Genomic DNA, 17,028 nt, shown 5'->3' on the forward strand with positions numbered 1-17,028 from the left:
TTCTTGTCTTTCAAGCCATAAGGAAAGAAAAGAACAATGTTAAATGCAAGGCCTTTTTATCCTTAATGAATTGAAAAATTTATTAACTCATTAAATTGCTTATACTAATTCGAGAGTAGGGCTGACATAGATGATGGACCCGTGATTCAATTTGATAGTTTTTTTTTTTTTTCTCCCTAATCAGACTTGTATATCTTTGTTTTTAAATATTAAACTTAGCCGGTGAATATATAATAGCTGACGTCTCCGACGGCCCGACAGATTCCAAAAACTCGCGAGCGATCGCCATGAAGGTTGCGGGTGTGCCCACCAGCGCCGACTATCGGCCAGATACCGCATATACTTCTCAACCACTCCAGTTCTTCTCTGTCGGTCTTGCCGACAAGTTGGTTCCGCTCGCTTTAGACCTCGAGTTTTCTACCGAATTGGTGAAGTACTTTGTTTTGGTTGTTTTATTGGCTTTCGCTGTGTTGGTGTGTTTCTTCAATAAAACTCTTGAAACCCTTTTTTGGCTTGTGTTTCTTGTTGATGAAATTGGCTTTGATTTGGATTTTCTCTGGTTGTTCAAAATGGCTGACCCTTCTCCTGTATATCGCAAGTGTGCGAGAGATTGTAACAAACGTCTTCCCAAGGCCTCTATCGACCCTCATACTGTTTGTTCTAATTGCCGGGGTAAATCCTGCCAATTAGGAGATCGGTGTGAGGAGTGCGTGGTCTTGTCGGAATTCGAATGGCTACGAGTATGAAAAGTATACTCGTAAGCTCGAAAGAGATAGGGTGAGGAGAAGCTCATCTAGATCTTTGGAATTTTCCTCCTCCCATGCCCCTGAACCTAATCCTTCCCCTGTAGTGGTTGTTCCTGAACCCCCTGCTAGCACTCATGAACCGTCTATGCGGGATATGTTTTTAGCGATTCAAGCTTTAGGCGAAAAGGTCGAGTCCTTAGCCTCGGACAGAAACCAACTTATGTCCGATATAAAGTTGTTGAAAAGTGGTAAAGCAGAAAATCTAAGTGGTAAAGTGAAAAGTGCGCAAAATGTGTTTGGTGTTGCGACCGAGGGTTCGTCTGTTCGTGCTTGTCGCTCCCCTAGTCCGAGACCTCTTTCAGGCTCCCCTGCACCAGGGAGAAGTAATGTCGTAGGACTTAAGGGGGCGAGGGGTGTAAACCAGCGTACAGACGTTCCCTCTTTGGTATCAGACGTTTCTCGTCAAGAACGTCCTTACCATAAGACGGTTGAGACTAAGTTCTCCTCGTCCTCTGACGACTTGTCGCATAAGAAACCTTGGCGCAAGGTATCTAGGCCCTTAAGGCGCAAGTCAGTCCCTTCAGGACAGGTCCAGCGTCCTGGCTGTAGCCATTGGGGCAGCTCTGACCACTTGCTGTCATCGGATGACTGTTCGCCTGTTAAGCGAAAGCGTAACACGGAGTCCGAGGGTCTCGGTAGAGGCAATGTTTTGCCAGCGCAGACGTTACCGACGTCACGGCCCGTTCCGACTCCCGTTGACCTGAAGTGGGTTGTCCTGCGGGACATGCAGTCTAAGCTTTCCTCCCTTATGGAAGATTATGAGCATGGACAGGTTCACGATGATCCTTTGCTTGCGGTTCGCCAGTGCGATGAACGTGACTCTGGCCTTCAGCCGCCTAAACGAGTGTTTTCTCGTCCGTTTGATGTTAGTGCTAACGTTTCTAGTGCTTTGAAACGCGATGCTAGTCGTGTTCCTCGTCTTTCACGTCAGTCACGTGACGTGGAACCCCCTTTGCTACAGTCTCGGACTGACGTTCAGCAGCTGCCACCGCAGCCCCGCACTGACGTTCGCCGACCGACTCCGTTGCCTCGACGTGACGTTGAGCGTCTGTCACCGCAGTCGGAAGTTGTTTTGCCTGCTCAGACCCTGCAGTCAATGCAGTCTCGACGTGATGTCGAGCGACAATCAACTCAAGCTGTTGTTGCTTGTCAGTCACAAGACTTTCAGTCTTTACAGCTGCGGCGTGACGTTGTTTCCTCAGCTGTTGCTGCTGCTCCGTCGCTTGTTGACATTGCCTGTCAAGCGTTGCCTCCTCGGCATGTCTCTCCGTATCACGAGACTCGGCAGTTGTCGGACGAAGTTCCGTCGGATGAGGAAGTCGCTGATCCCCTTCCAACTGATATGCCTTTGGGGACTTTTTCAGATGGAGAGGAGCCTAAAGTTGCTCAGCCCTCTCTTGATTTTAAAAAGATCATGCTGATTTTTAAGGAACTGTTTCCTAACCATTTTGTGACTGCTGCTCCTCGTTCGCCTCCGTCAGAGTTCACGCTGGGCCTAGCTGCTTCGACGCCGTCGTTTACTAAGCTAGTGCTGTCTCGCTCTTCTAAGAGAGCTTTGCGTTTACTAGGCGACTGGTTGTTGACCAGGAGGAGTTTGGGGAAGACAGCCTTTGCTTTTCCCCCTTTTAAACTGGCTTCTCGAGCGAGCGTCTGGTATGACACGGGAGAAGTTCTCGGCTTGGGAGTACCTGCCTCTGCCCAGGGGGACTTCTCAAGCCTCGTAGACTCTCCTCGTCGTCTGGCCATGAGACGCTCAAAAGTTTGCTGGTCCTCTTCAGACCTTGATCATCTCCGGAAAGGGGTTTATAGGGCCTTTGAAGTTTTTAACTTCTTGGATTGGTCGCTGGGAGCCTTGAGCAGGAAGATCTCTTCAGCTGACCGTGATGTATCTGTGCAAATTATGTCCTGCATGGACAAAGCTATCCGTGATGGCTCTAATGAACTCGCTGCTACGTTTACGGCAGGAGTCCTTAAGAAGAGGGAGACTCTTTGTTCGTTCCTGTCTGCAGGAGTAACTCCCTGTCAAAGGTCAGAGCTACTTTTTGCGCCGTTGTCGTCTGCCTTGTTCCCACAGCAGTTAATTAAGGATATCGCAGCGTCTCTAGTTCAAAAGGATACCCATGACTTGATGGCTACGTCAGCGCGTAAGGCTGCTCCTTCATCCTCTTATGTCGTTAGACCTAAGTTCGATACTCCAGCGACGAGATTTATCCCGCCCTTTCGTGGCAGAGCTCCCAGTAAGGGAGGCGCTCGTGCCGATAGTAAGAGAGGTAAGAGGAGAGGATCTAAGTCCTCCCGTGGCAGAGTCTGACTGCCCACGTCCTCAGACAGCGGTAGGGGCCAGATTGACCAACTTCTGACAGGCCTGGGAGAAGAGGGGTGCAGACCGGGAGTCTGTTTTGTTGCTAAAGGAGGGGTACGAAATACCTTTTGTACGGAGACCTCCTCTAGTAAAAGTCCCTATAGACCTCTCTCCCAGGTATCGAGAGGAGTCAAAGAGACAGGCATTACATCTGCAGGTGTCTCAGTTGCTAGAGAAGGGGGCGGTGGTGAAAGTCTCGGACCTTCAATCACCGGGGTTTTACAACCGTCTCTTCCTAGTTCCAAAGCATACAGGAGGTTGGAGGCCGGTGCTGGATGTCAGTGCTCTCAACGTTTTTGTTGTCAAAACAAAATTTACGATGGAGACCACCAAATCCGTTCTAGCAGCAGTCAGAGAGGGAGACTGGATGGTCTCTCTCGACCTGCAGGATGCATACTTCCACATTCCTATACACCCGGATTCTCAACCGTATCTGAGGTTTGTATACAGGAATGTGGTGTACCAATTCCGAGCACTGTGCTTCGGCCTCAGCCCTGCTCCTCTTGTTTTTACGAGGCTCATGAGAAATGTAGCAAAATTTCTACATTTGTCGGGGATTCGAGCCTCCCTGTACCTGGACGACTGGCTGCTCAGAGCGTCGTCCCGTCATCGCTGTCTGCAGGACCTTCAATGGACGTTGGATCTTGCAAAGGAGTTGGGACTGTTGGTGAACATAGAGAAGTCTCAGCTGACTCCCTCCCAAACGATTCTCGATTTGGGGATGGAGATACAGAGTCTAGCTTTTCGGGCTTTTCCGTCTGCCACCAGGATAGAGCAAGCCTTGCTCAAAGTCCGTCTCATGCTAGAGAAAGACTGTTGCTCTGTGAGAAGTTGGATGAGCCTCCTAGGGACGCTGTCATCCCTGGAACAGTTTATCTCTCTAGGGAGACTTCACCTTCGCCCTCTCCAGTTCCATTTAGACTCCCATTGGAACAAAGACAAAACTTTGGAGGCGGTCTCGATCCCAATCTCCGAACCAGTCAAGACTTGCCTGAGCTGGTGGGACAGCAATATACGTCTTCGAGAAGGTCTGTCCCTGGCAGTCAAGAACCCAAACCACGTGTTATTTTCAGACGTGTCGGATTTGGGTTGGGGAGCGACTCTGGACAGTCTGGAATGTTCGGGTCTTTGGACGACAGATCAGAGGAGCCTTCACATCAACTGCAAGGAGCTGTTGGCTGTTCACTTAGCACTGACGAGTTTCGAGAGTCTACTTCTAAACAAGGTGGTACAAGTGAATGCGGACAACACCACGGCCTTGGTGTACATCTCCAAGCAAGGAGGCACTCACTCCCACGCTCTGTTCGGCATCGCAAGGGACCTCCTCATCTGGTCAAAAGATCGAGGCATCTCACTGTTGACGAGGTTCGTCCAAGGGAAATTGAACGTCTTGGCGGACTGTCTCAGTCGGAGAGGTCAGGTGATCCCTACAGAATGGACCCTCCACAAGGATGTGTGCAAGAGTCTTTGGATGACTTGGGGTCAACCCACCATAGACCTCTTTGCGACCTCGCTGACCAAAAGGCTCCCAACTTATTGCTCTCCAGTCCCAGATCCAGAGGCGGCCCACATAGATGCCTTTCTGTTGGACTGGTCTCACCTGGACGCTTACGCATTTCCGCCGTTCAAGATCATCAACAAGGTCTTACAGAAGTTCGCCTCTCACGAAGGGACAAGGTTGACGTTGGTTGCTTCCCTCTGGCCCGCGAGAGAGTGGTTCACAGAGGTACTTCTATGGCTGGTAGACGTTCCAAGGAGTCTGCCCTTACGGATGGATCTCTTACGGCAGCCTCACGTAAGGAGACTTCATCAAAGCCTCCCCGCGCTTCGTCTGACTGCCTTCAGACTATCGAAAGACTCTCAAGAGCTCGAGGATTTTCAAAGGAGGCAGCCAGAGCGATCGCGAGGGCTAGATCATCTACTATCAAGGTCTACCAGTCGAAGTGGGAGGTATTTAGAGAGTGGTGCAAGTCCTCCTCTATTTCCTCTTCCAGTACCTCTGTAGCGCAAATTGCGGACTTTCTCCTGCATCTGAGAAATGTTCGCTCCCTCTCTGCTCCCACCATTAAAGGCTACAGGAGCATGTTGGCGTCTGTTTTCAGGCATAGAGGCTTGGATCTGTCAAATAACAAAGATCTCCAAGACCTCCTTAAGTCTTTTGAGACCTCTAAGGAGCGTCGTATGTCGACTCCTGCTTGGAACTTAGACGTGGTCCTACAGTTCCTAATGTCAGACAGGTTTGAGCCATTACATTCAGCCTCCCTGAAGGATCTTACCCTCAAGACACTTTTTGGTGAGCTTGGCTTCGGCTAAAAGGGTCAGTGAGATCCATGCTTTTAGTAAGAACATCGGCTTCTCTACGAATAAAGCTATATGTTCTCTTCAACTTGGTTTTTTGGCAAAGAACGAACTGCCTTCTCGTCCTTGGCCTAAATCTTTTGAAATACCTAGTCTGTCAGAAATCGTAGGTAATGAAGTTGAAAGAGTGCTGTGCCCCGTTAGAGCTCTCAAGTTTTACTTAGCCCGAACTAAACCAATACGAGGTGGTTCTGAGGCCTTATGGTGCTCCGTTAAGAAGCCCTCATTGCCCATGTCTAAAAATGCGTTGTCGTACTTTATTAGACTTTTAATCTGGGAGGCACATTCTCATTTAAATGAGAAAGATCGTTGTTTGCTTAAGGTCAAGACTCACGAAGTGAGAGTAATAGCAACTTCGATGGCTTTTAAGCAAAACAGATCTCTTCGAAGTATTATGGACGCGACCTTTTGGAGGAGCAAGTCAGTGTTCGCTTCATTTTACTTAAAAGACGTCCAGACTCTTTATGAGGACTGCTACACCCTGGGTCCATTCGTTGCAGCGAGTGCAGTAGTGGGTGAGGGTTCTACCACTACATTCCCTTAATCCCAATATCCTTTTAATATTCTCTTGAAATGTTTTTTAATCTTGTCTTGGGTTGTACGGAAGACTAGGAAGTCTTTCGCAATCTTTTTGATTTGGCGGGTGGTCAAATGTTGTTTCTTGAGAGCGCCCAGATTAAGGGTATTGATGAGGTCCTGTTATAGGGGTGTTCGCCCTGGATATAACAGCTCCTGGGAGTCTTTCAGCATCCTGAGAGGATGGCTGGGCTTCGTGAGGAAAGCGGACTAATGAGGTAGAGTAATCATCAGAGTCAGCTTCCTTACCAGGTACCTATACTTAAGTTGGTTTTTTATGAAATATTTTTCAAAAAACTCTTGAGCATATACGCCTTTATTGTATTAATACTGGTCTCTACCCACCACCATGGGTGTGAATCAGCTATTATATATTCACCGGCTAAGTTTAATATTTAAAAATGATATTTTCCTTATAAAATAAATTTTTGAATATACTGTACTTACCCGGTGAATATATAAGATTAAAGGCCCTCCCTTCCTCCCCGATAGAGACCCAGCGGACTGAGAAGAACTGGAGTGGTTGAGAAGTATATGCGGTATCTGGCCGATAGTTGGCGCTGGTGGGCACACCCGCAACCTTCATGGCGATCGCTCGTGAGTTTTTGGAATCTGTCGGGCCGTCGGAGACGTCAGCTATTATATATTCACCGGGTAAGTATATTCAAAAATTTATTTTATAAGGAAAATATCATATTTCCACTTACACAACTCCCTTTGCCTAATATGTCACATACAACGACTTGATTTTTGGAATGTTTTTTTGTACATTTCATGGCATCTGTACCATATGTTTTTTTTTATAACAGGCAAATTATACAAAGAATTTTATTTGAAATGTTTATTACACAAATATTTTGATTTTACAAAACTTTAATTCAGTTGATCTCAAGAGCCAAACCAAATTAGAACTAAATTGTCAAATTAACCATTGTAATACTATCTCTCTCTCTCTCTCTCTCTCTCTCTCTCTCTCTCTCTCTCTCTCTCTCTCTCTCTCTCTCTCTCTCTCTCTCTCTCTCTCACATATGTTTTTATGTTGATTGATGAATTCCTTGCAGGTGTCACATGTGCAGTACTAGGGAAGGAAGGGACTGGAGGAAAGTTTGAAGTTGAAGAAGTTTGTTTCGTTGGACTGTCGGATCCTGTGAAACGTGAAGTGATTGAAGATGATAAGTAAGGAAAGATTTTTAGGAGTAGATGATTTTGTTACAGGAATATACTGAATAAATCATGGATATTCTTTCACATATCTGAGAGCTCTAGTATATTTAAGCTCAATTTGTTTTATAAAGTAGTGTTTTCCCCTCTTTCTCATATCTTAATGGAGAAAATTTAACCTCTTTCAAGATAAATCTATTTAAACATAGGATAAGCTAAGAACATTTTCATTCCATTTCAATTTGTGAAAAACTCTACAGTCAGAACAAAAAAAAGAAAAAAGCTTTGTCAGCTTTGATTGATTAATAAGCTAACTGATCTGGCTGCCAGTAAAGGGAAATTTAATTTCCTGTTTGAGCATGATGCGTCATACTAAAAAATTAGTTGTTCCGTAACCGAAATACAAACCACGCTATTTACAAAGGGTTATTACTTTTAGCGTAGCTGAAATGGCGAGCCATTAGAATTTAACGAGGGTGTATTACCCCCGCGCTAGTTAGCGGGGGGGGTAGGGGAGTGGTAGCTAGCTACCCCTCCTCCCCCTCACACACACGTGAATACTCACTTTCACTTTTGGCTCGGACTGTGACAGACGTCTCTGTCTTGGTCCTCGCTTGGCAGCCATTGTCTGTTTTGTCTTTACTTAATCGCTTACTTTTCTTTTACTCAATATATATGTAAACATGTTTTCATGTTTATATATATATTTGAGTATAGAAATAAGTAAGTTTCCTTTTCAGATGTGTGTGTGTGTAGTGTACGATATCTACGTGGAGGCCTCGGCAGTTAGGCCACCACGGCGTATTTTATGGGTGGCGATCGAGTTTGACTTATGTCTTTCTCTCTCTCTCTCTCTCTCTTGAGGTCGTTCACCCTTTTACTACGTGTTACTACGCCCTTGTAGCCTAGCTTCCTTTCCGTGTGGGGGGTTGCTACGCGTACGTTTGTATCAATTAGTTATGAATCTAATTGTAGTTTTTTTTTTTTTTCAGCTTGTAGAACGATTCCTTTCGGGATTTTCGTTCTTTCTTTAGTGTTCATTCATTTTTAAATTACATAATTACATAGTTACATAATTATAATTGTTATAATTCTGTTCTGGTTACAGCTCTCCTTCCGCGAGTGTAAGTGGTTGTGAGGGCACGTGCCTGTTGTGTAATTCTTGTTCCTTTCCCTCGGGATTCCTCTTCGGAGCCTTCCCGGGGGAATGAATGTGTACTAATATTTGTTTTATTTTTTTACAGTTACCGATCTAGTTCGTTTCTGTAATATAGCAACGGTGTGAGCTGTCTGGTTGAGTCCTGGGGATTCGGCTGTTGCTGCCTCCCCCCTTGTATTTTCGTCAGGGGCGTGTCTCCTTCTACTGGTAGTACTCCCGTGTCGACGGACAGCTCTCCAGTTCATTTTAGAACAGTCAGGAGGCTTGCCTCCTTGGGCGGATAACTTTCCTTCCGAGGGAAGTTTTTCCTGTCCAGGCTTGAGTTTTTCCCCTTTTGGGGGGTTCTTCTCTTGCCTTTTTTTCGTGCGACTATGCTCTTGGTGCTGAGCGGTCGCACCTGCAGTTTCGCTCAAGGGGCTGGGCAACTGCAGGAGCTCCTCTTCGGAGGATTGCTCCTTTTAGGTCACTGGCTGACCAGTCTCTTCCTCGAAGTGTTTCTCTTTCGTTCGCGAGAGAGTACACTCATAGAGACTCTTCTTCGGAGGTTTCTTCTGTTGCTGTTGCTGTTGGCCTCCCTCGCCGTAAGGCCCTTCGTCCGCCTCGTCGTAAGGGCCTCTCATCTCCCTATAAGGGTGCTTGAGGCGCCCTTTTGGATCTCCGTTTGCAGCCTACAACTCCTTTTTTTTTTTCTCGATCTTCCGCCTTGGTGCAGATGGACAGCAGTCTGATCTCGTCTTCCGACGGGCAACGGTCTTCCCGACGGACAACGGTCTTCCCGACGGACAACGGTCTGCCCGACGGACAGCGGTCTTCCGACGGACATCAGTCTCCCGGCGGACAACGATCCCTTCGGGGCAAAGGGTTGCCCCCACGGGGGTTCTTCCCTTGCGTGTCAGGGTTTCCCTGCGCGCCCTTCTGCTCATCAGCGTTCTCCTGTTCGTCAGCGCTTTCAAGATGATCTTCCCTGCGGTTCCTGTTACGTGCCCTGTGCGCCCACGTTCGCCCTCGCGATCTAGAACTTCGGTTCAGGTCGGGGTCAAGGACTTCTTCTTTGCGCAGGCTTCCACGCGTAGCCTTCTGCTCGTCAGCGATCATCAGCTCGCCAGCGATCATCAGCTCGCCAGCGATCATCAGCTCGCCAGCGATCATCAGCTCGCCAGCGATCATCAGCTCGTCAGCGATCATCAGCTCGCCAGCGATCTCCGGATCGCCCACGTGTGTTACAGCTGGCACGCCAACGTTCTCCAACACTTCTGAAGGAACATGGTTCGCCAGCTACTAGCTCACCTGCGCATGCTGATCGCCATCGCACGACCCTCAACTGCGGATGCTGATCGCCATCGCGCGACCCTCAACTGCGGATGCTGATCGCCATCGCGCGACCCTCAACTCCGGATGCTGATCGCCATCGCGCGACCCTCAACTGCGGATGCTGATCGCCATCGCGCGACCCTCAACTGCGGATGCTCAACCCTGAACGATCGCCCTCCTGCGGATGCTGATCACCATCGCACCCTTTCACGCGATCATTCACCTGTGCATGCTGCTCGCCATCGCACAACCCTGCACGATCGCCCGCTTACGCATGCTGCTCCTCATCGCACAACCCTGAACGATCGCCCTCCTGCGGATGCTGATCACCATCGCACCCTTTCACGCGATCATTCACCTGCGCATGCTGCTCGCCATCGCACAACCCTGCACGATCGCCCGCTTACGCATGCTGCTCCTCATCGCACAACCCTGAACGATCGCCCTCCTGCGGATGCTGATCACCATTGCACCCTTTCACGCGATCATTCACCTGCGCATGCTGCTCGCCATCGCACAACCCTGCACGATCGCCCGCTTACGCATGCTGCTCCTCATCGCACAACCCTGAACGATCGCCCTCCTGCGAATGCTGATCACCATCGCACCCTTTCACGCGATCATTCACCTGCGCATGCTGCTCGCCATCGCACAACCCTGCACGATCGCCCGCTTACGCATGCTGCTCCTCATCGCACAACCCTGAACGATCGCCCTCCTGCGGATGCTGATCACCATCGCACCCTTTCACGCGATCATTCACCTGCGCATGCTGCTCGCCATCGCACAACCCTGCACGATTGCCCGCTTACGCATGCTGCTCCTCATCGCACAACCCTGAACGATCGCCCTCCTGCGGATGCTGAGCACCATCGCACCCTTTCACGCGATCATTCACCTACACATGCTGCTCGCCATCGCTTACCATCACGCGGTCATTATCGCCAGCGATCTTCTTCACCTACGCGGCAGCACGATCCCTCGCCGTCACGCCATCGCTTGCGTTCGTCGCCTCGGACACGTGTTCATTTACCTGCCCACTCGCCTGCGCGCCCGCGCGACCGCTCGCCTGCGCGCCCGCGCGACCGCTCGCCTGCGCGCCCGCGCGACCGCTCGCCTGCGCGCCCGCGCGCCCGCGCGACCGCTCGCCTGCGCGCCCCGCGCGACCATTCGCCTTTGCGCGACCGTTCGCCCTCGCGCGACCATAGTTCGCGGCGAATTCCACAGCCGGTGGTAGCAGCAGGGACGCGTGCTCCTAGACGGCACTCGCGATCACCTCCATCCAAGCACAGGTTGGTAGTGCAGGACGAAGACAGGTCAGTACAGCATTCTTCCCCACCTTCTTTTCAGGCAGGTACCGTCGGGTCCACTCCAAAGGATCGCCCGATCCCTTTCACCTTAGCGAGGATTTCGGACTCTGTGTCCTTGGAGCAGCAGACATGGTTTGGTCCGCTGGCACGGGCATTAATGAGGGTTATGAAACCAGCACTCGCCGGCCAGGGTAACAAACCAGCGGCTGTCTCTCCTACGCTGAAGAGAAAGAGAGGAGTGGACTTCGTGGTGACTTCCCCCAGGGCGAAGTTGGTTCCCAAGAGGTCGGTCTCGAGGGTCCCCTCTCCTGCACGAGTACTCTCTCCTTCTCCTGCCCTGGAAGGATTTTTGGCGGGGGGGGCTTTCCGTTCAAGATTTCTACAAGGGGTGACTGCTTACCTCTTCCTCTGGGAGCTTACCCTCCTCGGTTACGGCCCGAGGTTTGGTTCAAGGAAGCTACAGGAAGATCAAGGGTACTTTCCTCCTCTCGAGCTCAGACACCTTGGCCTTTCGTCGTTAAGTATCTACTTGCGGACAAGCTCGATGTTGTACCAGATCATCTGGACGCGCTGACTGAAGGCTTCCTTCGGGTGTCTCATCTGTGGAGGTCGACGACCTCAGACACCCTTCCATCCTTGAGAAGAGTTTTGTCTGTGCCCAAGGACAGAGACTTAGACAGCTGCTGTGCGGAGTAAATCGACTTCCGGTTTCACTCCTCCAAGGCGCTTTCTTCCAGACTCTGCAGGGCTCCAGCGCCCTTTTCTTTCAACCACGTCGGCCTAAGTTATCGGCTACGACAACTGGGACAAGGTGTCCAATTGCAGTTTCCTCCTGTCAGGAACAGATGGCACGGGAGACTCCCCCGGGGGGGCATAGGCCTAAAAGGAGTTCACGAACTCTAGGATTGCAGGTTTTTTCGCTGGGAGGATGCTTAAGGTTACTCATCCAAATGACAGCTTCCCGATGCCCATTCCCGCACAATCTCTGTGAGTAGCCAAGGATATCGCGCCTGCCGTCTCTGTCAGCGAATTCAGTGTCTCTGAACCTCTATGCCATAGCGTCAGCAGAGTTGCCCGGTTGGGCAGAATGATCCATACCTTAGGCGAAGGTCTTCCTTAGGATCATCGACGGCTTCACCCCCGGTCCCCTCAGTCGATCCTTTCTTGTAAGGAAGGATCTGAGAGGGGATGTCCATAGTCGACCTCTCAGCCCTGATCAAGTTTGTCGAACAAACTTCGGCCAGCGTAGACCAGCAGAATCGATCAGACTGGTAACGAGGCGACAGGACTCCTTTAACCCTGGATCGGAAGGACGGGTACTTTCAGTTTCCATTCCATCCATCTTCCAGGGTGCTCGTCGAATTCAGCCTAGACTGCAAGTATTCCTGCTTATGATGCAGTGTGGCTATCCCGCCGTGGCATAGCAGGTTTGTTTCCCCAGAGAACTCTCCCTGCCTTCCTCTTGGCCGCTCAGGTGCAGGCTTCCGTCTCCTCTGCTGTTTGGAGGGCTGGTCAACTCCGGTAGGCTCGGGTTTCGACCTTCTTCAGCGCCGGGACAAGCTTCCGGATGCTGACCATGAGTGTGGGCTCATGGTATTTTGCTTGGAGCCTTCTCTTCCTCTGCCTCAACATCTGGAGTATCTGGCCATGATTTTGAGTCAACCGCCTTACCACATTGGAAACCCCGCTTCTCGTCCGTCCAGCGAGGTTAAGCAACGTCGGTACTTGGATGGGTGACCACCTGGGGACGCCAGATTCTGTTACCGCATCCTCCGAGCCTTCCTTTCGGTTGACTGTGGCAAGACTGAGGAGAGTCGCAGTACCTGTTCTCAGTCAAGCAGAGCTTTCAGCCCTACCTTGGAACGTTTCCTAGTTCTTCTTTCCTCATTGACCCGTCTATAGTCCGAACGGTCGCCTCAGGATAAGTTCCATGTGGGGCGATCCAAGTCCCGGTGGCTTCAGGCAATGTTTAACCGGACTCCCTGGCCCTATGGGACCAGCGGAACTATTAAACCTGCAATGGGTGTTGACCTATGGAGCCTCTTGATGGTAGTGGATATTCTCGTCCTTTCCCCACATTCTTGATGCGGTTCTCGGACTCGTCAAAGGAAAGGGGGGGGGGGGGGCATGTTCCGGTCCAGGCCTATGGTCAAGACCTGAAGGATACCTCTCCATCATTCAGGCAGGCTTAGGGGCCTTAGTCTGGCCCCTCTTCAGATCCTACAGCTCCTGCCAAGTCGCCCCGTTGCGCGTCGACTTCATTCTAACCAGCAGGGGACGCATTTTCACACCTTCACATCTTGCAGTAGAGATACCGGGATGATTGAGATTCTCTCAATTCCACCATCGGCTCTCTCATTCCAGGCAGGGGAATGTTTCTCTCAGACTATCCGAGCAGAGCCTCATAGAGAGAGTGTACCTAGGGGTCTTTGACCTTGGGTAACCAGCAAGTGCTGGTCTGGGGGACCTGATCGCGACACCTTGGAACCTCAAGCTTCCACTAGTCTTCCCCCCAGTCTCAGACCCCGAGACTCTGGCAAGATGCATTCCGGTGTTGGTGGGACAAATTCGACGCCTGCGTCTTCCCTCCTTTTTGTCTGCGGACAATGGGTCTCAACAAAACCAGGTTGTCTGTCAACCTTTCAATGGGAGAGCTCCACTGGGACTATACGCAGAACGGTTTCTGGACCCTCTGCTTCCCCTGACGGAACTCCCGGGAGAGCTTCTCCCACGGCGCAGACTACTCAAGCAACCACACTGCGACATCTCTCCCGAACCGGGGCGTCGCTTCGGCTTCATGCCTGGAGACACTACGCTTCCTCCTCTAGAAGAGACAACCCGCTACAGTCGCGGTACGGAGGTCGCGTCATTTGCGATAGTCATCCACAGGGGTCTCCCAGGCAAAGTGAAGAGTCTAAGGTGGTGGGTGCCGTGGGAGATATACCTCTTCCCGTGAGGCCTCTTCTCCAGCAATAACGGTCTTATTGCCTTTTGGCGGGAGGAAACTCCTTTCCGCTCTCGGCAATGAAGCCTGTCGCTCAGCCTTTCCCTGACCTTCAGGCTTAAAGGAATAACTTTTTCCTGCCCGCTGGATCTATCCTCGCTCATGCGAAGCTACGATCGTCCCTGCCCTAGTCGGAGGAAGACCTCCAACTTGGAGCATGGCTCGGACTTTTAGTCCTTTAAGAGATCTTCTCAAGACCCTTTTACGACAGGCCTCGGATTGTATTCCGCCTTGGGTCTTCTGCTCACTCTGGCCACGGCCAGTGTGTAAGCAATCTTCTTGGTCTCTTACTACTCCCCCCTTTCTAAGGAAGAGGGGAAGGCAACATTCAGGCTCGCTCCTGAGTTGTTGGCTAGACTCAGAATCTGAAGGTCCCGACCCTTCGGTCCGATTCATTCAAGATTTCGAGTCTCCATTCTGTGTGTTATGTCCCAAGACCTTCTCTTTCTTGCCAGTAAGGAATCGAGAGGTTAGCGCTGGGAACAGCTGCAGTTTGGCCTCAGTTGCAGCCGATTTGGGAACACATGGAGGACATGGGGGGAGAGTCACCAGTATACCTCTTCAGCCCGGACTCGAGTACATTCATCTCGACCTGTCTTCAAACCCTCCCCCGTCACGTCGCCCTACAGCACGATGTTGGATACATCGCAACGTCCTCGCCTTCGAGTAATACTACTCTGTGACGCAGGTGCTACAAGCTGGAGTCTGGAAGCGTGTGATGACCTTCGCAGCCCGCTTCCTACAGGGCGTGACCCACAGGAGTCTCGATACGTTTTCTATCGCTCTGTGGTGGCTACACAACAGCTGGTCTAACCTCAGGCTCCTTTTTGGATAGGTAGCAGAAGGTTGAGGGCATTGTTATCAGGTTTTAGTCTGCATGAACGAAAGAAGTATGTCTGGCCCTTACTTCTTTCTTCATCATCCCCTCTACGGGGAAGCAGCATCCTGGTCTCTGCATAGCTGACCTCGAACCTCTGCAGGTAAACCATGCTTCCTTGTGTTCCGAGTATTGAGTCAATACTGTCGCGTCCCCCATACCCTGACAAGGTGGTATTGGGAACGTCCTAACCCAGAGTTCCTTCTGGAACTCCAGGTCAACTGCCTAAGACGGGTCACACTTCTTCCTTCACACACAAGCTTACGTAGGCCACATGGTTCCTTGCGGAGCAAGGAACTTGTGAGGTGCAGGGACTCCTTTTCTCGAGTGCGACTCACTCGGATTCTGAGTCCCCGGGTAAAGCCAAAGCCAGTATGGCTGGGGACTTTCCACCCTACCTAAGGGATAAGTCACCCTTTGTAAATAGCGTGGTTTGTATTTCGGTTACGGAACAAATGACAAATTCGAAGATAATTTGTATTTTTCCTAACCATACAAACCTTAGCTATTTACACATATTTGCCCGCCAGCCCTGTCCCCCAAGACAAGTCCTACCTCTAAGTGAAAGTGAGTATTCACGTGTGTGTGAGGGGGAGGAGGGTTAGCTAGCTACCACTCCCCTACCCCCCCGCTAACTAGCGCGGGGGTAATACACCCTCGTTAAATTCTAATGGCTCGCCATTTCAGCTACGCTAAAAGTAATAACCCTTTGTAAATAGCTAAGGTTTGTATGGTTAGGAAAAATACAAATTATCTTCGAATTTGTCATATTTAGAGTTGTTCCGACACAGATACAAACCTTCGCTATTTATAGGGTATAACTTTCGGGAACGCTGAAAACCAGCTAAGTCAATTTTAGTGAGGGATAATTACCCCATCCGCTAGTTAGCGGGAGGGGGTTGGGGTAGACTGGCTACCCCGCTCACTCACTCCTGTCGGTTGAGTAACCACTTTTACTATTGCCTTGACTTTATTACAATTCCTTTTTCTTTTGTGTGTTTGGTTTTTGTCGCGCTATGCTGACATGTCCAGGTATTGAACGCCGCCGCTGCGGTACCTTCATGTCGTCCGTGAAGATGGACTCACACCCTTTATGCCTGGCTTGCTGGGGAACTCGGTGTTCATGGGACAACACCTGTTCCGAGTGTAGGGAGTGGCCTGCCTCCCAATGGGAGAGGTTTGCGCGTAAGAAGAAGTAGTCATCTAAACGACAATCTTCGCTTTCGGGGTCTTCCTCGAAATCGAAGAAATCGCGGGTTTCTGCTTATTATACGCCTAAATCTCTGCCCAAAGCTAATGCTCGACCAGGCTCTTCCGGGGCACGGTCGAGTAGTAGCGCAAGCTTGTGACTCCAGGTCAACCCTGTGGGATAGGCGAAGGTGGCGGCTCCCCTAGTGATTCTGCTCCTTCTCTTCCCCCAGGGAGCGCCTGTTCCTTTCCAGACCTTGTCTCTTTCTGACCATTGCTGTGCGTCGATGGTCCCCCTACGAAGGAAGTTCTCCTTGAACTCCTCCAAAGGGGAGCAGAGAGAAGGCGGTCATCTCCTTCCTCTGCGGAGGTTGATCCTCCTCTTGTTGGCGCAGGCGCTGTTGCCCGTCAGTCAGGCTGAGAGTCTGGTTCTGACGCCGAGGAGTTAGCTAATCCACCAGGGGCGGTGGCAGGGCTCTCTCCAAGGCAAGCTTCCCATTTGGGGAAACATATCTCTTGTTCGCGAGAGAAGATTGACTCTTTACATCAGCAATCTCCTTACGCTTTAGGTTCTCCTCCAGGGGCGGAAAGAGAACCTTGTTATAAGCATAGTTCTCCTTCGGGTGAACTCTCCTCCCCTGCGTAGGAATTATCTGTAGACCTTAATCAGTCTCCCCCTTAGGTGGAGACTGTTGAACGTTCCTCTCTGGAGGTTCGTAGAATGGAGGGGTGGGTAACCCCTCTCCACCCCGGATGTTCTCCTCCTCGGGCTGTGAGGAGACGTCTTTTTGAACCTGCTGGTTCTCCTCACGTTGACCCTTCAGGGTCTCGTGACGATCACCCCTTTGGGCTGGCGTGATCGTGAGCCTTCGGGCTCTTGTCATGCTGATCCTGTGAGTTCTCATGACAGCAGGAG

The 17,028-nt window shown here is 50.6% G+C and overlaps 1 protein-coding gene across 1 annotated transcript in view; it reads left to right on the forward strand.

The window, feature by feature from the left end:
- Nucleotides 1-17,028, forward strand: part of PolD2 (DNA polymerase delta subunit 2) — a 115,425-nt gene that overhangs the window by 43,049 nt on the left and 55,348 nt on the right. The window contains exon 4 of the mRNA XM_068388282.1: nt 7,164-7,278. Coding sequence (XP_068244383.1) covers nt 7,164-7,278 — 115 coding nt within the window. The remainder of the gene's footprint in view (nt 1-7,163; nt 7,279-17,028) is intronic.

Source organism: Palaemon carinicauda, chromosome 15 (assembly GCF_036898095.1).
Source record: "Palaemon carinicauda isolate YSFRI2023 chromosome 15, ASM3689809v2, whole genome shotgun sequence".
NCBI classification, from domain to species: Eukaryota; Metazoa; Arthropoda; class Malacostraca; order Decapoda; family Palaemonidae; genus Palaemon; species Palaemon carinicauda.